The sequence below is a fragment of the Lates calcarifer genome, linkage group LG10 (assembly GCF_001640805.2).
Source record: "Lates calcarifer isolate ASB-BC8 linkage group LG10, TLL_Latcal_v3, whole genome shotgun sequence".
Taxonomy (NCBI): domain Eukaryota; kingdom Metazoa; phylum Chordata; class Actinopteri; family Centropomidae; genus Lates; species Lates calcarifer.
In genome coordinates, this window is record NC_066842.1 from 20330018 (window position 1) to 20353882 (window position 23865).

At 40.4% G+C, this 23865-nt stretch overlaps 1 protein-coding gene across 6 annotated transcripts in view; it reads right to left on the reverse strand.

Moving 5' to 3' along the window:
- Positions 1-4029: 4029 nt before the first annotated feature.
- The window catches only part of si:dkey-246g23.2 (solute carrier family 66 member 2), a 120019-nt gene continuing 100183 nt past the window's right edge, over positions 4030-23865 (reverse strand). For 2 of the 6 annotated variants that reach the window (XM_051073542.1, XM_051073541.1), the window contains exon 5: positions 20029-21091. In XM_051073542.1, the coding sequence (XP_050929499.1) occupies positions 20917-21091 (175 nt within the window). In that variant the 3' untranslated portion in view covers positions 20029-20916. Of the gene's footprint in view, positions 4202-6941; positions 7194-9751; positions 12471-20028; positions 21092-23865 lie in introns of those variants that run through there. The other 4 variants (XM_051073543.1, XM_051073544.1, XM_051073546.1 and 1 more) reach the window with 4 other exon arrangements.

A 23865-nucleotide genomic window follows, 5' to 3' on the forward strand; every position in this document is an offset into this window, starting at 1 on the left:
GTCACCTGACAGCCACCATTGACTCGTCGCCATGCTTTGAAAGGGAGGGGTGAGGGGACGAGTAGTCAGATAGTTGCAATCTGCATTCTCACTGCTAGATGCCACTAAATCCTACACACTGGTCCTTTAAAAGTTCAATACCAATACCATTCTCTGTAAATTTGAAGCTACTTCCAGTACCCAGTTAAATTAGCATAAAGACCTGAAACGGGGGGGGCAGCTAACCTGTTTGAAGGTAACAAAATCTGCTTACCTTACTTTAGGTATGATAATGATATTAATCTGACCTGCAATAAACTGGCGATCTGGCTAGGGTGCACCCCGCCTCCCGCCCAGTGTCAGTTGAGACTGGACCAGCGAGCATTAAAGATAAGGGGCATAGATAATGGATGGATGGAAGGAATGATATTAATCTTTTCAGCTATCTCTCAGCAAGGAAGTGACTATGTTTATTTCCTAAAATGTCAAACTATTCATTACTATTCCAAACTGATGAGTTGTAATGAAAATCCATGAGTATATTTTCCTGAATGATTCCTCAAAAGCTAAATGGAAACACAATCAAAACAACTACCATTTTTTAAAACCATATTCCTGTGATTGTGCATCGTAGTAGCTTGTATATGCGAGGCAACAATAATTTTATCTTTTTGAAGTGTGCTCCTTTGACCTCAGGCACTGAAAGCCACAGAGGAAACAATGTTCAAAGCTAGCTAGAGACAGAAGAAGTGTGTGTATGCATGTGTGTGTGCATGTGCTAGAGACGGATGAAACATGACTTGAATTCCTTAGGCTCTCAAAGGAAAACCTAAGGAAAAATATACAGTGGCGAGATCACACTCAATCCTTTCGTCAGTCTCTCTCTTCCCTCTTTACTATCATCTCATCACACACCACATCTCTGCTCTCTGGCTTTCCAGGTTTTCCTTTCTCTCTTTAACCACCCTCACTCACTCCCCTCTCATTCTCATTTTCTCAAATTACAGCGTGCACACAATAATGAGGGGGCATATTAAATTACAATTAACCTACAATCATTGTTCACTGTTGAATGGTACATAGATGTTGTGCATCCATCAACATATGGATGGGCAGAGCTGTTCTGGGAGGCAGAGAAGGCCAACTGTTCTCTCTAATTGTCACGCAAGACTCCAAACAAGGGAACACAGTGCTGCAGGCAAGAGAGCTGAAAGAAAGGGGAAGACATTCTATAACGCAATGAGTTTAGAAAGAGACAATGAAAAGAAATGGAAGGAAGGGAGAAAGAGAGTTTGAGTCATCTGCTTTCACCAACTCTCTATTTTTTCCATCCACTTTCCATAATTTCTAATCCCTTCATCCTTAGTCTCAAAATCTCTTCCAAACACATAAACAACATCTCAGAGTAAAACCTGCGGACCACAGTAATTGGCTCATTTGTAACATCCTGGTTTACATCTTTGTTCATGTGCTTTGTGTTTGTGTGGTTTGCAACACTCTGGGATACACTGGTTGCCATCACACAGCCAATTCAGAGACGCAAATGCAAATTAATATGTAGCATTGCTCTAGTTTAATCTGTAGACCTTCTCTTTTCTTCATTTTTCTCAGCTGTTATTTTTGAGGATATTATATAAATGATAAACAAGCTGGCTAAAGGCCATGTTTATGCGCCAGTGGATTTCCCCTCGATGTGCGATTCGCAACTTTTCACTTTGAAAAAAGAGGTATATTTAGTCCTGCCCTCCTCCCCCTCACATGGCCAAGTCTCTGCCCCAGCGTTTGTCACTCATCATGATGAGCTGTCTACCTTAAGCCTGAGGCAGAAGAAACTGGCGTCCGACGGGAACAACAGAAGAAATAAATCATGAACACAGGGAATGAGTAATTGTAAAAAAGAAGAAGTGGATGAACGTTTTGCCTGTATCCTTCAAAGACAACAGAAACAGCAACATCATATCAGCATGTTTGGGAAAACTACAAACTACATCGAAGTCCATATATACAGTGTATATAGCACGTTCCTACGTTAATTACTACACCAAGAAACTGTTGGAGTTGTAGCAACGTGATAATTATTCTGTTATCTCAAGAAAACATGGACCTTTTGTTTTTCAAAATAACTTAAGAGAAGGAATGACTTTGCTGTGCAGAGATTTTTAAATATCAAATGTGATGCTCTTGGCTTCCATAGCTTATAGTAATGCAGATTGTTTTCATTTTACGTGCTCAGGTTTTGTGATATCCATGATATTTCAGCCTCCATTCCCCAATGGAAGTGGCTGTAATTTTGTTTGTGGTGGTCACAGCAATGAAAAATATGAAATGAATATGAAAAAAAAACTCAACAGCAGGGACTTTTTTTCCCTTCAGAAAGTAGTTAATAAACTTCCATTGCACTAGGGTGATGATATACATCTCAGAGGTGGATATCTCAAAACCTCTGTACATACAGTTAAACCAAAGTGACCATTCATAAGCAGACCCAGCCGACTTACCCATTCAGTGTGCAAGTCATGCCTATATCCAGCCCCTGTCTTTGATTATTCGAGCCCATCAATGAACAAGCGAAGAGTCACATATCACACGCTTGAAGTGATATGTTGAAAGGAACTGGGGATCCATAATAATCAGATGATCAAATGATTTCCGCTCTCTGAATCACAGGCTCGCTGTGACATACAGTAAATGCAGCGTTTGCACTTTGTGGCCTCGGTGGTGGCTCAGGAGGCAGTTCACCATAGAGACTGTATGGAGCTGTGTGTGTTGTCTCTTCTCTTCTTACATGTCTTAAAGCTCATCTCCTTGTACAGTCAGTACTTTGCATGATGTGGTTCAGTAGCTCCCCCCTGAAAGACTTGGTGTAGCTCATCAGTGTGTCTGTTAGTCACCCTGCATGTACCTACGTACCCTCCTTTTGCCTGAAACTGGCTTTTCAGTGATGTTCCAGTGATTCTGGAGCACACACCATTTGCCGCGGTCACAGTGAGCGCTGAGCTGGGTTTTCTGCTATCAAGCCCAGGGAAGTCTGAGCTAAAACAGCATGACAGAAAGCAGTAAAGAAGATCACAAACCCATTCAACCTGTTCCTCAGCATGCTGAGACTCTGAGGCCTGAGAAGCTTAATGAAATCAGAGCTTGATGCTTTAAAGCAGCATAGCAGTAACAGGATTATCCCTACTACTGCACTCACACACAAACACACACATGCATGCGAACACACACACACCTGACATAGCACTTACTGATTTTAGTGTCTTCCTCTTACACATGACTCATTCTTGTCTTAAAGAATTGCACAAGGAAGTCCTGCTCATGTAGATTTTGTTGTTTTTTTTTAGCTTCCACATCTGTTTGCATGGGTGACTGGGAAGCACTGCTAAAAACAAAAGTGAAGTTCTCCTCTTTTAAGTTGAGTGTTTGAGAGATGCTCTCCTCTCCACTAGCCTGTCTGGGCTTGTAGAGCCATAGTTAATAATTCACACTGGGAACAAGAGGTCCATAAAGGCTTGCAATGATACGGCAGAGGAGAGAAGAGGAGCCTGTTTTAGAAGGCAAGGTGTGTGGGAGGAGAAAAGTCTACTCTCTCAAGCTCACTCACCCTCTCTTTCACTCTCTGTGTATCTGAAAGCAGCAGAGACAGTGAGTAAGAAAAGAAAGACAGTAAGAATGTGTGTGTGTGTGTGTGTGTGTGTGTGTGTGTCTGCAAGCTCTCCATGTGGGAAGATAAGTCACACAGGGGATGTGAGAGTGGAAAAAGGTCAAGGACTTGTTTACCAGCATAGAGGAGACGCAGTGGGCATCCCCTGTGTGATGTTGTGTGTGTGTAGGTTATATACTTGGTGACCATGAGTGCTTTTTTGTGTGTTTGTGTCACATCGTTCTCCAGTTACAGTGTTTCAATCAGAAAGACTAAATGATGAGACCGATATAAGGGAAACATGAAAGGTAATTTTATTGAGAACAGGTAAGCTTTGGCGATTAGACCCCAGCAGGAAGAGGATCGCCTCGGACAGCTGGCGAGCCCGGCCGCGGTTTCCCGCAGGCCGAGAACCTCCCTGGGGCCTAGACCTGGTGGTGGTGGTGGTGGAGGATAGAACCTGAAGTTAGGGAGGTCTTCAGGGAGGGAACTTCAGTCGAGAGGTAGAAGGAGGTGCATGGTGTCCACAGATGGGGTGGTGCAGGGGTGGAGGTGGGTCGCGGTTTCATTGCTGACAGACAGCTGAATGACAGCAGGGAGAGAGAACATTTTAAACTTTGACAGCTAACCAATGGTTGCTCAAGAGGCGAGTGGGATTGGTTGTGATTGGCTGAGAGCAGGGTAGTGCGCTGATCAGTGAGGGAATGAAGCAACAGGTTTTTAAGAGACAATAGGGGAAATAGTCTTTCTGACTGAACTTCCGCTAAACTTCATAAGTGAACTGACCATGTACACACTGATCAGCCACAACATTAAAACTACTGACAGGCCGAAGTGTATAACATTGATCATCTCGTTACAGTGCAATAATGTGCTGGGAAAGGCTACTGGCATTCATCTGGATGTCATTTGCCACATACCACTTACCTAAGTATTGTTGCAGACAAAGCATATATCCACCCTGTGGTGTCTGGCACTGGGACATTGGCCTTTGGAACAGAAGACTAAGGGTTTCAATCCCAGCCAGGGCAGGTTGGGTGAACTGGACTTGCCACAAGACACATGGACAAGAACTTAGAATACTGAATTGATGGAATGCTTCTGTAACAGCAGGCCCAAAGAGAGATTACATACAATGTAAGACCAACATCTATAATCGAGCCTCCGACATTGGAACTGTATGTTTGCATTAGACATAATTTGTGAAGTATTTGTCCAATGTGACTGTAATCTATAAGTTTTCTTGGCTGGTTTAAACTGATCTGGTTCGTTCCTAGACATCCTTTTTAGGGATTCTGAGTGCACATGTAACATATATGGGCAGCATAGTGGTGCAGTGGTTAGCATGTTGCCTCATAGCAAGAAGGTTCCAGGTTTCAAACCCCAGTTCTGTATTTGTGTTTACATGTTCTCCCTGTGCCTGTGTGGGTACTCTCCAGTTACTCCACCTTCCTCCCACAGTTCAAAGATATGATTGGCCTGTAGGTGTGAGTGTGAATGATTGTTGGTCTCTACATGTCACCTCTGTGATACACTGACGGCCTGTCCAGGGTTTACCCCTCCTCTTGTCCAATGTCAGCTAGGATTGGCTCTAGCCCATAAAGGATAAGAGGTACAGTAAATGGATTGATACTACATTTGTGCATTGAAAAGCCTGTCAACTGTGTTTATAATGATATTGTATGCATAACCCACATATTATTATGGTTGTAACCCATCATGGTTGTCTGCATATAACACTCCCGAGTCTACTTTTCCCTACAAAGCCACTGATGATAATAACATGCTCTCTCTGTCAAGAGATTCTTCTTTCCTTTCAACTGTTCTAACTCACTGAGAGTACCCTAGTGAAAAGCCACTTTACTGTTTTCAACCTGTAAATCATTGTAATGGTATGGTCAATGGAGAACAAGGCTTTGCTGATAGCTCCTCACTTCAATCATATTTTAGCTTCCTGCTGCCAGTCACTGCTCAGTATGAAACTGTGTATCCTAATGAGTTAAATTGTCATAAAATGATGGCCTTGAAAGTGACATTAAAGTGTGCAATCCACCGTTCTCGAGTCTAATATATTGTAAATGCTCCATTCATTTCCTGTTTTAGATCCCTGAATCTTCTATCCTGTTTTTTTTCACCTCTGTATTACACATCTTACTTCAGTAAAATAATATGAACATAAATGTCATACTCTTTTGCCATTCTACTAATTTGCTTGCCCACTGCCTCAGCTTGGTTTTCTAAACATGTGTTAGATTATTTCAGACGAATCCAGTGATTCACAGCAAGGTGTAATGCAGGTTTTCAGCCAAAAGCTACAGAATTTTTTTTGTTTTTTTGTCCTGTTGCCTAGTACACCAAAACTGTGACAGAAGCAAAGCACAGTAAATAAAATGCTCTTTTCTCAATGTCCATCTGAGTGTCTTTCACAGGATTTCCTTGTCTGTCTTTCTCTCAAGCCTTCTCGTCTCATTTTCATCCTCTCTCCTTTGCTTCTCCTTTAGCTTCTTTGTGTCTGTTCCAGCTCTCATGTTACCGTTACAAATAGAAGCATTCTCAGCTTACCCCCTCATTTCACTGTCATGTCTCAGAGAAGGTATCTAATGGGGTGGAAAAATACTATTAGATTTTGTGAAGATTTGATCCATTTAGGCAGCCCTGCTCAAATAGCAGTGAGGTAAGTGGCAGAGCCAGAGTTAGCCAAAAAGTTTCATTTTCATCTTTTGCCACAGCCATATGTATGTTCAAAAGCTCTCAAAGGCCATACAATAATTAGACAAAGGAAAAGTAAGAGTGATTTACAAGAAAAACATCTGTATTTTGGATTCATTGCTTATGTGCAAGATTATGCAGTTACAACTATATTATAATTTTCTGAAAGCTTGATTTAAAATCTTAAACCTGCAGCATTTGATTTTTTGGCCACAAGGGGGTAGTGCAAAATCACATGTGATATATTATTACCTCATAAATTTGATGTGGTGAAAGTGGCTTATTTACACATCCAGCCTGAACTTCAACATTTATGCTCCTTTTAGCTCTGTTTTGGTCATCATCACCTCCCAAGTGAAATGTTTAACTTTAACTTTGTTTAGTAGTAGTGAGTAGTCAATATGACTAGAAAAGCACTATTTAAGTGCAGTGCTGTCCATTTACCAAATCCTTTATGTATCACTTAGTCAGTTGACCCATTTATTATCCATTGATGATATCGGCCATCCAACTTGAGTTGTACAGTCAATGTATCTTACAGTTGATGTACTGACAGGAAAAGAAAAATAACCCAAACTTGTCTAACTCTGGCAGAAACTTGTTTATTCATGTAGTACTCCATCATTCATAGAAGAAAGCTGCTTGATCAAACAGCTCTGCAGGGCCTCTAAAATCCCTTTTGCTCAAGCTCTCTTCTTTCTTCTTTCTCATTCAGTCCTTTTAACTGCCTTGTTCCTCTGCAGCACACCCAAGGTCAGTCAGTGAGCATCTGTATTGTCCACGGATCACAGAAAACACCTTTCAGCAAAACCACATCCAGGATGCTCTGTGGACACAAAGCGCTGGTGGACTGTGGGTTGAACTCCTCCGAAAAAATGCAGACATTTATAAGTCAGCAGCATGAATATAGACATTGACATGTGAGTAGGGCTAATGAAAAATAATCTTACACACATTGATTTTAATAACTGTAAATCATTACAGACTGTGGTAAAATGATTGTCTGACAGCAGGGCCCCATAAACATCAACTGCAACAACTGCACATATGATACTGTGTGAATGAAAGGTGTGACTGGGCGTGAAACTGCAGCATTAAAGGCTCCACAGACTTCACAGCCACCATTTGTTATTCAGTGCTCATATTATAAACATTTATGCCGTTATCACCAACAGACTTTCAGCACATTTTTTACATCCCAGTTCACTCTGAGGAATAATGAGGAGACAGCTGAAGCATGCATACTAAATATCCTTACACTCCTGTTTGTGGCCTTTAAACTCCTTTTCATCTTCTTTTCCATCTTATACATCATTCCATCCCAGTTACATAGCCGCTCCTTAAAAGCTGTTTTCTTCACAGTCAGATTCACCCTTCCTCTCCTGCTCTCGACTCATCCTCCTCCGCCCGTCTCATCTCCTCCTCTGTCCTTTCACCCTCCAGCCATCAGTTATCTCCCTCAGGGTGAGGCTGGGGAGGACACTGCTGCCCTTGGAGCTCAAGAGCATGTCAACATCTGTGCCTGGATTTTTACTTTCCTTCAGAGGAGGGTGGCATATATAGCAAACTCATTGCACTGCAAAACATTGCCAGTGCAGGTATAAAGTAGTTTCAGTAATTTCCCTGAAACAAGTGGGCCAATGGGGTTAGGAGTTAGGGCTTAGGGCTTAATGACAAGACATTTTTAGTTGTTATTACAGTAAAACTTCAGGTATAACCATTAATGATTGCTATGTTCTATCCTTTTCCTGAAATGACACAACTACAAACTTTCTGGTCTTGTACTATTTTTGCTTAAACAATTTTGTAACCACAGAGATGAACATGTTACAAATTCTTAATGGGGAGCAATTTCAATCTGTTTGGAGTTGTGGCCAAATTTGGCAACATGCAAACTCCACACAGAAAAGCCTCAGGCCAACCAGGGTTTGAACCCAGCACCTTCTTGCTGTGAGGCAACAGTGCTAACCACTGCACCACTGTGCCCCTGCAAAAATGATGTCAAAGAAAAAAAAGACCTAACAAAAATTAAAGAGCACCTGGTGAAGGTAAAGAGAGTTGACAGCATAGTTAGCAGAAGCCCCGCAGATAGCTAGCTGGCTAGTTTAAAAAAAGCCAACAGAGGAGAGCTGCACCTTACATTATCCAGACTATGCCATGATACTACATTGCTCAGAAGAACAGTAGAATACAGTTATCATAACCTGACTCATCTTATTACCTGAATCAGAGGTACAATCTCTGACTAATAATAGAGTTTAGGAAGTCATTTGATGAAAGCAGGGTTACAGCATGAGCTACAATTCTTGGGTATGAAAACAGCTAGGTCCTCCAATCTCACTGACTATGTGGGTCTACCCTCAGATATGGCCCGGGTGGAGTACTACGTCATCGTCACTGTAACAATAATACAGCCCACAGGGAACATGCCGGACATTCTTGACTGTTGTGGTCATAGTACTAATGGTCAAGGTTTTGGAATGGTTGTGGTTTGGTCAGGTTTAGGCACACACAACTACTTGGTTAGGTTTAGAAAAAGATTGTAGTTTGGATTAAAATAAGTAAGGACCTTTGTCATCATGATTTTAATAATAAACACAGTTAAAGTTGTGGAACTGTCAAACTGTAATGATGCATTGAAAAAGCTGCTTGCACAGATGACCTGTTTCTTACAGGAAGAGGGTATGATTAAAAATCCATTAGCATGTAACTCATGTTAGGCTAAGCTAAATTGATGTTACTCTTCTTGTGTAGCATCTTTACAATTATAGAAGCTATAGGCAAAACTGTTGTGACACTCCAAGTAAACCCATCAAATGGTGAATATTCCAGTAACAGTAAAGAGCACCAATGAAGGGTTTAAACTGTATGTGCAGATTACACTCAATTAATTTAGTTACCCTTTTAAATGAAGGTCAATGGATGTCAGCAGCAAAGTTTAAATGCCTAGCTGCTGACAACTACACTGACCTTACAGGATTAAAGGCTTTGTCACTCACGCTTGCATTCAGCCTTTTATGAGATTTGCAATAATATTTTCCAGCTGTTTTGATGTTCAGTATCTCTCATCATTATCCAGAGAGAACCTATAACACCAAGACGAGTTTAATTAATCAACTTGTTGTGTATCTTCTTTCATTTCCAGCTTGTAACGATAATCAGAGGTTTAATGACAAGAGGAGCTGTAGAAGTTGATGTTATCTTGGCATGCACATTACACAGATGACCTTTGGTTAAATCCCTGTCAGCTACATACTCTGGGATGTGCTGTAAAGCCTGAGGTAATCAAGCTAAAGCAGTACCAAAACATGCAAATGAGCCCTGGTTCAATATCCGTTAGAGGTATTCAGTAATGGTGCGTAAACCCTATGGACTGTGAAATACTGCAGATGGACGCTGCTTTCTTTGGTGGCACTGATGGCAATGAGGGTCATAACCCATATAATCATCTTCATCATGGCCGTGTTTGTCATTGTCTGCATCATCCTCATCATTATCAGCCCCTCCTGCTTACATCACCCGCCCATAAGAGAGTCTGCAGCCTAGAGATTGGTGCTCAGCGGTATGTGCAGCTCCTTTGTATCATAAACTTCTTTGCATATAAAAAGACATTATAATTACCTCACCTGTGAGCGGAAAATAGCTTCCACCAGAAGATTAATAGTCCGAGAAGCTACAATAGAGTCCCAGTGTTCAGTTTAAGTACTAGATTAGAGGTGGCTTAATTTGAATCTAAATTGAACCATAAAAACAGAAATGAAGGCAAAAAAGAAACTTGTTTGGAAAGGAATTGGAATGATTAAAATGTTACACAAAATGGGAACGCAATGGAGTTCAGGGTATTGACCTCAATCTAATCCTGAGCTAATTGTTCGGGGAGTGGAGGAACTCTGTGTGTGTGTGTGTGTGCGCGCGCATGTGTGTGTGTGTGTGTGTACTCCTCTCAGCCTCTCGGTCTTCATCTATACCTAAACCAGTGAATGGTTGTGCAAGGGCAGAGGAATTTATGTTAAATATGCCACTGAGATTTTCACTGAAGCTTCCCTGTCTGCTGTTTTTGCTGCAGCAGTTTGTCTTAGTGCAGAGAAAACAGCTGGTGTGTGCACGTGTGTGTGTGTGTGTGAGGGTGAAGGAGTAGATGTGTTTATGTGTGCTGCGTGCGTGACCTTACATGCCAAGTAGTGAATAGAGGAGGGAAGGCAGCAGAGTGCTGCAGAGTGAACCAGTCATGAGGCAAAAGGGGCACTGGACTGCAAACACATCATCACAAGCACGTGCGCGCACACACTCTTTCACACGCACACACACACACAAACACAAGCACACACCTCTCTGAGCAAGAGAACATATGGGCAAACAACACAAAATGCTGGCCATCCTTTTTCAAATTGGGGGCCAGCTGTGGCACTGTGACAAAGTGGATATTTCACTTGGACTCCACTCCCCTCTATTAAACCAACTTATGGAGTCATTTCATGTAGCTGAGGAGAGGGGATCTGGAGAGAGAGAGAAAGAGTGTGTGTAAAAGAGACAGAGAAAGGGATGAAAAGAATTGAAACAAGACTCACTTTTAGATGCCAGAGCATCTACAGCTCAATTTAATAATCTTAACTTAATAATCTTAATATTATAAGCCTCAAGCAGAGATGATTTTCAAACTTATTTCTTGTCTTCATACCCAACTGACAATGACTTGACTAGATTGCCTCAAGTGACATCACTTGAGGCAATCTATCAGACTTTGTGCAGCAGTTACTTGGGTTTTTATAGCATTGCTTTAGTAATGGCATTTATTCTGGCTACTTGACATGCCTGTCTGTGATGCAAAGTTCTGTTTTACTGCTTTTCTGTATATTGTTGATGGTTTCTATAGCAGTGACATCATAATGATGGTATTAAGAGGTGGGTTAATTCAGGTCAGGACACCAGTGAAGGCCCAGGTGTGAAATGAACTGTCACAGCCACTGTCTAATATATCAAAATAGCACATTCACTCCCACTGATTCTCCACTGCTCCCATTAGAACATTCAGTCCTTTGCCTTTATTTGTCTCCCTGAGTTTTATGTTCGGCTCTGTTTATGTGCCTGAATCACTGTTTTGTGGGATGTGTGAAATAACCCAACATTAAATTGAAACTACTCCTGAGTAAAGTATTTTAATGACAGTGTTGTGCTCTTTTTCCATTACAGATGACTTCTCTATTTGCACATTATCTGTATTTTCCCTATGCAGTACCGAGTTGATATTCTGAGCAACTTACATACTAGCTGGTAAAGACTCCTGTCATCTTCCCCTTCCTGGAGTTGCGTCTCTGTCATTGCTTATCTATTTACTGGCCAGCTTGCATATCGTCTGGCTCCACTGTAACAACAGCAACTAATGTCCTTGTTCCACGTAACATGACACTTGTTGTGCTGCATTCTCCATCATGACAGAGAGCATGTACACACCCACACATATACACATAACTGTCGACATGAGCACACGCACATAGATACATGATATGTGCCTTGCAGTCACACAAACTCCAAACACCATATGGGGCAGAAAAAACTTCACAGACAGACGAACCTGTCCCCTTCACCAAACTAATGATTCCAAAATAAATCTGAGTAAGAACAAGATGATGTAAAAAGAGCTATGCGGCCATCTGTGGACTTGATCTTCAGATGGAGAAATGTCTGTGAAAGCGGGGGAATACGTGCACTCCACAGGGGAGCAGTTGGTGAAGTAAGGGCAACTAAGCTTGTTTATCCTCAAGCAGACTTAGAGAATGTTCGGATCTCTTAAGTTCCAGTGACCAAGGGAGCATCAAACAAACCCTTTCTATTACAAAACATACTGCTGCAGCATCCCATCTGTAGTATAACTCAGATACATAGAGGTTAGTGCATATATATAATACCTTCATTTATAGATTCTCTCAGCTGTTATACATGTTCTTTACATTTTGTTTCTGATGTAATGTTTGATCTGACTCCCTGGTTGCAGTCACAGGCCAGATGAGTCCATCCATCAGAGAGGTTTGATCTTCGTCCTGCTGGGTCATTCCCTCCTCTTCATGCTGTGTGGAGCTGCGCCGGGTCTCTACACCATCTGCCTGCTTCAGGCCTGGTTTACTCCTTCAATAATGACTGAGCACTGCTTAAAGAGGGAAAGAATATTTTGATCCCATTTAGTAAACACAGATAAATGGATAAATAAAAAGAAAATTTGAAGGTTTTTTTGTAGTGTGAACTAAAAAAATTAAAAACTAAAATGAGCTAAAACTATGAGCCCTATTTTCAAAATAGTTAAAATAAAATCTAATATAAACCAATAACTATACACTTTTTGGTGCTCGAGACTGAAAAGAACAAAAAGCTACCAAACTCAAACTTTTAATCTGACCAGCAGTCCAAAGGCCAAAGAGATTCTGCTTAATATTATGGAAGCAGAAAATATTCACATGTAGACCCAGTATAGCTGCAACAGGTAATCAAAAACAATAGTTGCTGATTCATTTTCTGGACTAATGAATGTATAATATAAATGTTGTAGTACCCATTTCACACAGGCCATGGCCACTTACAGGGGAAATGATGTATCTATGTAAGATGTTGAAACCAAACCAAAAGTAGAACACTTAAAGCTGCAGTAATTGATCTTTTACGGACCGTCAGAGTGAAAAGAGTGAACACAACACTGACATATTATTACTGTATATAATTGTTATGATGAACTTGTTAGCTATTTATACATCCAGCAGACACATAGATCACGTAGATTAGGATTCATCTGGAGCTGTGTTTCTGGCAACCAGATGAATGTTAAGTTTCCACCAACTGAGAGAAATATTAGGCTGCTTGTTCACCAGCTAGCTACTAACTTTTTCTCTGTTCTGTTCTGTTTTGTGTAGTATACAGTGTGTAGTTTCTCAGAGCTTTTTCAGTGAACACAGCTGCCTGCTGTGACGACAAATGTGACTGATGAGAGCCATGGGACTAAATGACAACAATAAAGTTGTTGATCATAAAGCCAAAACAAGGAGCTTGAAAATGCTAAAATGCTTTGTAGAGCTGTGGGGAACTGGGTCAAACTGGTGATAATTCTCCATGGATTTGTCACATTGAATGACCCTTTCACATTACACATATTCATTACATCAATAGTTGATATAAAAATATTGACTTGTGCAGCTTTAAATATATGCTGACGATTGAAATTGCAATCAGCAGAAAGTGGAGACAACCTTGTGTTTAGTCAGCACATCACTCACATCACTGCTGCTTCTTTGTGAGGTGTGAGTTATGAACCTCCAAGTATAAGATGTACTGTATAGAAGGCAGGATTATCCTGCAGAGATGTGCAGAATAATTTTCTCTTTGATGGATTCTCCACTCTCTTTTCAACAGCTAATGCTCTTGTTACATATGGCAAGAAATCTGTTCCTTATTCCTACAGTGCCTATACATGATGGAATGCGCAAGGTCTCTACATAGAGAACTTTCAGGACTGTAACACAAAGTAATATGATGTAACACTGTAGCTTCACACTTGTGATATATCATGCTTTTAAAAGCTAAAGCAATGGTTTGAAATTACACAGTGCATTCATCAAATTGAAAACAAGTTTTTTTGCCCCCTGAATTCTCAGACAACCACATTTTTAGAGATACTGGAGTCTTCTTTACACTTTGTCCCTCTGGGTACTTTGTCCTTCCTGCACCTCTCTGTTCTCTGCAGTCTGTGACCTCGGAAAAAACTCATCCATCTTGAGAGTTTGATCCTGTCCCGCTGTGCCTGGCCTGTCATTACATGCCTGGGAGGGAGGGGGGTGACTGTCCTGGACTGTGGGACCATGAGACTACTCTAAGCCCAGAGCCATCTGGCTATGCTACATTTCCCAAAAGCATACAGTTTGTCTTGCACTTTGTCTTTCTCTCTGGTGCATTATTGTCTGTACTTCTGTCTTGTGCTTTCATTGTTAACCCTTTCATCCCCTCTGAAAACTCTTTTTAGTAAAAAAAGGTATACAGCATAGCTCTGTATCTTGTTTTTTCCATTTACTACCTACTACATCTCCTCATAACCCTCTCCTGCTTTCTCCTTCCTCCATTTACTGCTCTATCTCATGCCTGCAAGGCTGTGGAACAGTGAATTTCAAGACCATCTGGTTGTCGAATTCCCTTAATACTACGATATTTTCTCTCGGTATGTCCTACCGTCTGTCACAAGAGCATCTCCCCTCCTCCTCTCTGTACCCTGCCATCCACTTTCAGACCAAAGAGGGGATCAAAGGTTAATTTCAGAAGTGGTTTGCACCAAAAATGAGCTGTGAAATGTTTTATTAGTCTTGATGACGAGATAAGGGATCAATTTTTATCACGTTCTCCAGCTGAAGAGCTTTTAGAGCGGCTGTGCTGCTTACCTGGGCCCATTAATATACAGTAAGACCATCTGTTGCATCTGCATCTGCTTCAGGCCCAGATTCCCAAAGATTAAATGAGTTTGATCTCTCTTTCTATCTGTCTCCTCCACTCATTTTCTTTTTTAATAACGGTGATTCTGCCTTCATTAAAGCAGGAAAATGGACGGCCATATGTCTCCTTTGATAACTGAGGTGCTGGAGGAACAAAAGGTAGGAAAGTAGTAGAGATGGATGTCCATTCTCCAGGTTGCTGTTGTAGGGGTTAAGTTGCAATGATGACAGAACATACAGATGTGGGTCCTACTGATCATAGTGTGCAAGGTTATACAAACTAGGGATAAAGTGGTTTTAGAAAGAAGTCATTAACTACAGTTGAGCTGTTTACCTTTACTGTTTACATGTGATTTATCTGCCTATAACTGTACAACCAGTCTTGGAGATGTCATCGGAGCTGCTCCTGAGATAAAAACCCTGAAATAAATACCTAATATAGTGTGTTGGCATATTTTGAGTATGTGCTATAAACATACAGTGGAGGTACAATATTCAGTTTGCATAACTCAAAGCCCCTAAAAACTTGGTTTCAGATCTTTAGTATTTCTCTGTAACATTAAATATTCATGACTATGCTATGAAAACAGTTGAGGTTTGCAAAAATCATCCTTAGTTATGATTTATACAGAAGTCAACTCAGCTGATCTGGTTTAAGTATTACTAAAAGCTGATTGGTTGATGGAAATGCGCGGTATCACCTTTGTCCAGCCAAACCCTGTCCACTTCAAACCAGTGAGAAAACAAGGACACAAACACAAGTACACTCATGAAAACTTTGACCAAAAAAAATATGAAAAAATAAAAAATCATGCATGACATTTTGTTTAAAAAAAGACAGAATATCCCTGGATAGTGCACTTAGTCTGGCATTGACTAAAATTACTATGCTTATGAATTAAAGTTTAGAGCACTTAATGGGGATGAAAGGTGTACATTCCTGTCTTTCACAGCATGACGAAACACTATCATTAATAAATGGAGCAGGACAGGGTAGTGCAGCACATCACAGACGTGGAGTGCAGGTGGACTATTTTAGCCCACCTCATCTATCATTTAAACAAGCCACTGTATAAACGGACATGTCTGAGGATCAACTGATGGATGGGTGGACAGAGAGATGCGTAGGCAGACGATGGCAGGCAGCTAGACAAGTCCAAGACGTACAGTGAAATGTCTTAAATATATCATAGGCAAAGTTATATGTCGATGTCTGCCGAAGAGTGTTAAGAGTCAGGCAGACTGTATGACATGAGGTACAGGTATGACACATTACTATCAGGAACACAGAGACGGCTCCAGCTTAACTTGTAGTGAGCTTATTACTAATGGATGTACAAGGCAGGTCAGAAGATGAGTACAGAACAGGCACCAACAGGTGCAGCACACAGTCTGTCCTCCTCCAACTCATCTATTAACCATTGAGACCGTCCCATTATCAACTGCATCCAGTTGAATATTTTACCATCCATACTGCGGTGCTCCCCTACATTGCTGGGCTGTCAGTGGTCTAACCTTGTGATGCTGCTTGTGTGCATCTCTGTGTGTGTGAAATGATGCATTACCCAGAGGGGATTAAAGCCTTGAAGGCATACACATCTTAATTAACCCCCACTCATCATTCTCCTCCTTGGGTGTCCAGCAGCAGGCACAGTCTGAACTCGGTCTCAGCTTTTTTCATGATTTATTTGGTGCACAGGTGCGCTCTCTCTCATTCCTTTGAAATAGAGGAATTCAAGGTTCTCCCAGGACAGCACACACTCTCACAGCTTTGTGTGATACAGAGTGGGAAACTGGTGTATAGAGAGGATTTATATGCAAGTGTATAAAGGCATATTTTTATCTGTGTGTGATTTAGGTCTGATATTCCTGGCTGAGCTGGCTCAAACTCAGTGGGTTCACATGAGGTTCCAGGACAGAATTTTGCAGAAATCCTGTCTAAATCCCCCTGGAGGTTACAGCAGCAGCCTGCTGGGCTCATATCAGATCAGATTTTTTTTGTTGTTGTTTTTTTTCCTTAACATTCTCCATAACATTCATTCATTTAAAACATGCTGCTAGTAAGAACACAAAGACAACATGCAGGAATATAAATAGTTTATATTTGAGAAAATAACATGATAAATATTTCACATACATCCAGTCTCCATATGAATAGTAAAGACTATTGGATACTAACATGTTTGAGTATTTTTTTTAACATACATGGTGTCACTAATGCACACTGTCATACTCCTTTAGGTAACCATCTCACTGTAGTGTTGCATCACATTTAACTGAGCTGTTTGTCTGTTGTTTTGGTACATTTTAAAATATTTTAAAGGCAACAATCACTTTTGGTTTTACTTCTGGTTTCACAGATGAAGAAACATCAGCATCAATACAGTAACTAAAATTTACAAAAATCCTTATAAGGCCTTTTTTGATTGACTGAAATATTATTTCAAGATATGAAATATACAAATATATCTTGCATCTAGTAGAAGTAACAGTCCAACCTCTAACTCCTCAGAACTGACAAACTACTCACTTCTTATTCTTCTTATAATGTTGTGGTGGTGACGCAATGACTGTTTACCATAAAGTGCACTTGGCTGAGGGATTATCACAACCAGGCTGTGGTGTGTGTGTGTGTGTGTGTGTGTGTGTGTGTGTGTGTGTGTGTGTGTGCTAATCTGTCCTACCGCCCTTGAGAAGAACAGGCCACAAGGATCCCAAATGTTAAACTAAATCCATCGAGGGTGCTATTCTAAGCCTCTACTGAATGGAAAAACAATATAAAGATACACATCTGGATCTGGTGATAAGGGCATAATAGAATACAGAAATAATGCAATTGCAATACAGCTGTGGTATGCAGGACAGAGGAGATAAGACTCACACACCTCACAATATGTAATGTAAGATACACAAACACACACACACACACACACACACACACACACACACACACACACACACACACAAAGTGGATTCTTAAATATCATTTTGACCGATCGCAAAAATATTTGACTTGTATTACAGCACTGGCAGAGAAGCATTTCTAGATGCATAGATTCATACATAATGTGGTACAGTGAAAGGGCTTCCACTAAATGCATAATCCCAATGTTGCTTTCCTTTAACCTTAAAGGAATAGTTGATGAATTCAAGGGGATCAATACCACTGTCTGTATACAGTAGTACAGCCAGAAGACTATTAACTTATCTCTTTCCAAAGGTAACAAAATCTACCAACCAGCACCTCTTCAGCTCATTAATTAACAAGTTATATCTTGTTTGTTTGATTCCAAAGTGTAAAAACGACACAATGTGATGTTATAACAGGCACCAGTACTTGTTTTTACACATTTTTTAATTTAAAGAGCCAGGCTAGCTGTTTCACCATTTTTCCAGTCTTTATGGTAAACTACGCTAAGCAGCTGCTGGCTGTACCTTCATATTTATTAGACATGAGAGTGGTATCAATATTCTCATCTAACTCTTGGCAAGAAAGCAAGTATTTCCCAAAATGTCAAACTATTGCTTTAATACATTCGGTGGTTGTCAAAACCTAAAAAAAAAAAACCTGATGTAACATTAAAGCAAAGGCACACATGATGAGACACTCAGTCGCTATTATATTTAAGGACCTTGTGCGCTGTCCTCTCTTGAAATACTCTTACGTTTTTCAGATTATTAAAACTCAGATCAGAATTTTATAACCCTGAGGCTGTGACTAAGATACATCTGCAAAGCCCTTATTCTTTGTTTGTCTGCATGCATGATGCAGACCATAACCTCTGTAGTGTGTAATTTAAACATGATGCTTACTGAGGAGAAACTACACAGACAGGCATAGATTAATAGATTGACACAAACTGGTTGAGTAGAGTTAAAAAGGTGACTGAAAGACTTAATAAGCAAGAAGCTTTATTACTTAATTAAATCATGCTGAGGGCAGAGTAAAAAGAAACCTGTGCTGACTACTGATCAGCTGCTGGTAGTGATTCATTTTGTCCTGCAGTGCTTTTGTAAGAAGAAGCTATTGAGAAACAGGTGAAAGTGCCACAACTCTCCTTGAGGCTGCATTGCTAAATTACAAACTGTGATTATAAACTGAGTTTCTGAATAAAATGTTTGTGAGCATTTTTGTATTTTGGAGGATGGAAATGGATGAGTAAAGTTTCTGTAATGACTGTGATGTTTCTCCCAAACATATTAGACAGAGGTTTATCCTCAATTAGGATGAGTAAAACTGAAATAGGTGGAGCATACTGCAGATAGCATAATAAGGCAGGAGGCAGGCTAATAAGATGATCTGCGCAAATGACCTTGGTTGAGCCATCATTACAATTTATAACCTCGTTCTCTCCACAACTCAGCTGCGACTGCCTCTAAAACGACATGAAACAGCATGAAGGAACTAAACATAAAACATTAGCACGCTGTCCATGCGTTACACAAACCGTCCATTTAAAGGAACTTTCTGGGTGAATGAAAACACTTCAAAGTTTAATTACTACTTCAGATCACAGCAAAAATATTCTAATGTAATAATCTAAGGTTTCTTCCGGCTAAAGGGAAGGTACTTTTTCTTTCTGGTCAAGCAGGTGTGTAATTTTTTTTTTTATCCTGGATTTATATTTTAATTTACCATTACCTGGACATAAATAACAATTACATAAATAGCTACATCAGGATTAAACACACCAGCGGTCTTGTTCATAAGTTCACGTGATTTAATTTATATTTATTTGCCAGTAATAGATTTTTTTGTGTTGTTTTATAAATAGCTCTTTTTTAAATAGCGATAAGATGGACATTTGACATTTGCCATAAATTTATACATTTTCTCTTTCAATTCTCATGTGTGCACTGGTGGCTATGTTATTGTTATACAGAGATATTAAGATTTAAACTGATATTAAGGTTTAACTTGGTGGCACAGTTCAATATTGTTCAATATCATTTTAAGATATTGGGAGAAGGGTGTTAGAGTTTTTTTCAATTCACAAGAAAACCCAAGGAAATAAGTGTGAAAACAATAACCCTCTCCCCACAGCAGTAATTTTCATATAGTCCCTAATTTGTTAGAATTCAGAAAAAATGCCATTTCATTCATACATTTTCAAGTAGAGTATTTTTGGCACAGGAGTCAAAAAATATTGAAAATATTCTGTAATATTGTCATTCAGTATAACAGAATAACACAAGTCATTTTGACCTTAAGTCTGGTGTGTTCTTTGTTTCACATTTTGTGACTGAGGTAAAGTGCAAAGCATGATGGCGTGGCCACATATTGTTTTCGTCCTGTAAACTGTGTGGAAGACCTCCATTACTTGTCAATCAAACCACAAAGCAGAGTCATAACACACAGATTGATAGCCTATGTATTTGACCACTGCTGGCTGTAAATTCTGTGGCCTTGGTTTGGCACTGGATGCCAGCAGCAAAAATTGATTTCAGTTACAGACGTACCAATAAGCATGCCAACATACTTACACACAAACACACAAACACACACACACACACACACACACACACACACACACACACACATTACGTATCATGAAAATCCAGTCAGGTGAGGAGCGTGAAGTGGGAGATTCATCAGTCAGGCAGTAGATTCCAGTGCAGGGCTACCGATGCAGGACTGGTTGTTACAGCTGCCATTACAGCAGCACAGATCTGCTGTTAGTGAGCTGCCAACTTGAGTAATGTTTCCCTCTAACAGCCTCCATGTCCACTACACTTGAGAAGTCCATGTAATGTCCCACAGAGAGCAAATAAATAGTGTGAAATGCTGCAAATACCAGCTAAAAATGGTCTCATCATATTAAAGGCAAATGAGTTATGTTATTAGTGCTTGATTGAAGATGTTAGTGAGTTTGTTCAAGGCTAAATTTGTTCAAATTTAAAACTGGCTTTAAAAAAGGCAAAAATTGGTTTGATGGCACTCGGAGGTAAATCACTTGGGTCTGCATGATACTTATACAACACAGAATATTTTGATTCAAGGCTGAACACCAAAAAAATCTACCCTGACTTTGACTTTCTCCATTGTCTGGCACTTTGAGTCTCCCCTTTATTAAAAGGGGAGTTTATTAAAAAAGTTCATTAAAAAGCTCGTAAAAACAGCCAGGTTCAGCCTAACTTGACCCGTGCGTCTTGGCTATAGAACAACACCTGGAGCAGGATGGCCACGTCGATCAGGATCTGGACAAAACCGCACACCCAGAACTGAGCCGGGCTTTCGTTCATCACAAAGTAGGTGGTCTTGAAGACATCACCTGCCGTCCACAGCAGCACCATCTTCACACTGGCCAAACGAAACACAGAGTCAGAGAAAGTTAAAGGAACAACTGGCTTTCTGGATAAGAGTTAAAGTCTCATGTCTGTATGGTAAATACTGTATATAGCTGGTGCCACCTGTCAGTTAGCTTAGCTTAACCAAAAGCAAAACTGGAAATGGGGGGAAACTGCTAGCCTGGCTGTGTCCAAATGTAAGAAAAATCAACCTTTCACACGTATACCCTATTTGTTTAATTTGTACAAAAAGCCTAAAAAAAGATCAGTGTTTATTGGGTTTTATGGGCCAGACTATTTCTTGGCTGTAAAACTACACATAAAATCACAAATTGTGTTTTCTACACCTTGTTCTTGTACATTTTCAACTACATATAGTGAGCATTAAAGGTGCTGGTATGTGGATTTTATTACCATTTAAAGGACCTAGGCTAGCTGTTTCCATGTTTCCAGTCTTGCTTAGATAAGCCAATCTTCTGCTGACCTCAGCTACATTCTTATCATACAGGCAAGATAGTGGATTCAATCCTCTAATGAAACTCTGGTACATTTCACAAAATGTTTGACTATTCCTTTACATAATTTGCTGTTGAAAGTAAAAGAAATGTGGTAAAATTTAAATAACTGCTAGCCAAAACAAGTAATTTCTGCATTAATCTACAAACAATTAAGTGGTTTTTAAAAGTGGCTTGATCTTGCTGACTTAGCTGTGCAGGGAGGCTGTGAAAAACCAATTATAACAGGATGAAATTTGGCCTGAACTGTCGATTGATTACACCCAGTTAGAGAAAGCAAAGCAAAGAGAAATACACACAAAGACTGCCTTTTCAGGAGACACAGAGGCTGACGAGAAAGACCTTGAAGAAGACAGCAGTGATCTACCACACAGGCAGCTTGATGCCAACACAATGCCCTCAAGGAATCCTCTGAAACTTTACGGAAAGCATCAGATAGAGAGTATAGAAAGGACACTCTTCACCTTGTCCACAGCTTGTTGTAATCCTCCAGTTATCACTCTCCTACATTGTCTTCATCCTTCTTTTCCCACACTATTCCTTTCTTTTGCTGCTCCCTCTTTCCACCTCTGTTGTCATCTGCACTGCCATGTTCCTTTAACTCTTACCCTCCACAGTTTCTGGCCTACTCCACCTACACTCTTTTATTCTATATTCTCGCTCTCTAGAGAGTGAAGTCCCATAGGTATGGATGTAATATGAGTTTATTATTTTTATAAGGGCTGATTGGGCTTGGGGATGGTGCAAAGCCATCAGTCATCAATGAGACATACTGTAAGGGTCAGAGAGGGGTGAGGGAGAAAGGAGAGAAGAGGGACGGAGACAAAGAGGTAGCAGAGGACAGCATTTATCTAGCATGTGGTTGAAAGAGACAGGGCTAAGACAACAAATCCACCAGAGGGAAAGAGAGACCTCTGTGAGATGGATATGGATGATGAGTACGTATGGGGGTAGAGGCATCCTAATGACTATGGGGACAGCTGTCCTGCACTCTCCTTGAGCTCTCCTTGCAGAGTCATGTCAAACTCCCAACTCTCCCCTGAGTTCCCTTCAGGCCCCAATGAGGAACCAAAAAATTAGCGGCAAACAATCCTGCCCTGGCAAGGAAATAAGGACATTATAATTCAACATCCAGTATCTGAGAATGTACCAGATCTAGGTACTGCATGTGGTATGGAAATGTAATTAACAACACAGACTGATGCATTCTGCAAACACTGAACAGCTACAATGTGTGTGATGATCGAAATTTAACTCGCAGCTGTTAGGATACATGGGACTGTCAGGTTGCACATCTGGGCACCTTCATATCTAATCATATCAGCACTCACGCACTCACAGTTAGATACCACACTCTGAAAACCTGGACTACTGGGCTGAGGAACAGCTTCTTCTCCAAAGCTGTAGCCTCTATTACCCTCCCTCTTTTCTTTCTTTCATTTTTGCTGACAAATAAAATAGTAATTACAAAAAAATAAGAAATTTTAGTTTGATTTATTTTTCCACCACAGCAGACATCCCTACCTTAGTGGATTTTTTTTTTTACTGTCTGTAATTCGATTGATCCAATATCTGTGAGTGGGAACAAGCAATAATTTGTAATAACCCCAAACATTTCAAGGGACACACAGGCAGTTAACCACCTGAGAAGTTACATACTGGCTTTAAATCGATGTAGTATTTCACTCCAAAGCTAGAACAGGTCTAACCTGAAAATGAATTTTTTTAAAAAGTCAACAGGCCTGAGCCAATCTGCTTCAGTCAACACACAGCTCCCTGCTTCTTCCCTCTTTGCTCCAACTGATCCTCCCACCTCCAATTTAACCACCTCAGGCTTTAGTAAGAAGCAGACTATTTTCCACCTCTCCCAAAGGCTGACCAAGGAGCGCTTGTTTAGGAGCACATCTGAGTCTCACTGATGTGTTCTGCTCCCCTAACAATTTAAACTTTCAGTGTAAACACTCCAGGGTTTGATTGAACTGCTCCAAAAATAAGTGCGCCAAAGAATTTGAAATTGTCATGCTTTTACTTCTCTCTCTCTCTCTAAGCTGCCAGTATTCCTCAGGGGAAATACTTGCTTTTTGTTCCACTGAAGTTTTTTTTTTCCTCAGAGAGTACCCTTTACTGAAGTTCACATTCCTTGTTTCATCTCTCTCCTCATCTTTCCCTTTCAATGCACCACTTTTTTCTTTTGTCCGTTGTCCCGCTCAACTGTCATCTTTACTTTTATTGCCCCTGACATTGCCTTGACTCAGCTCATCTTTTCTCTATA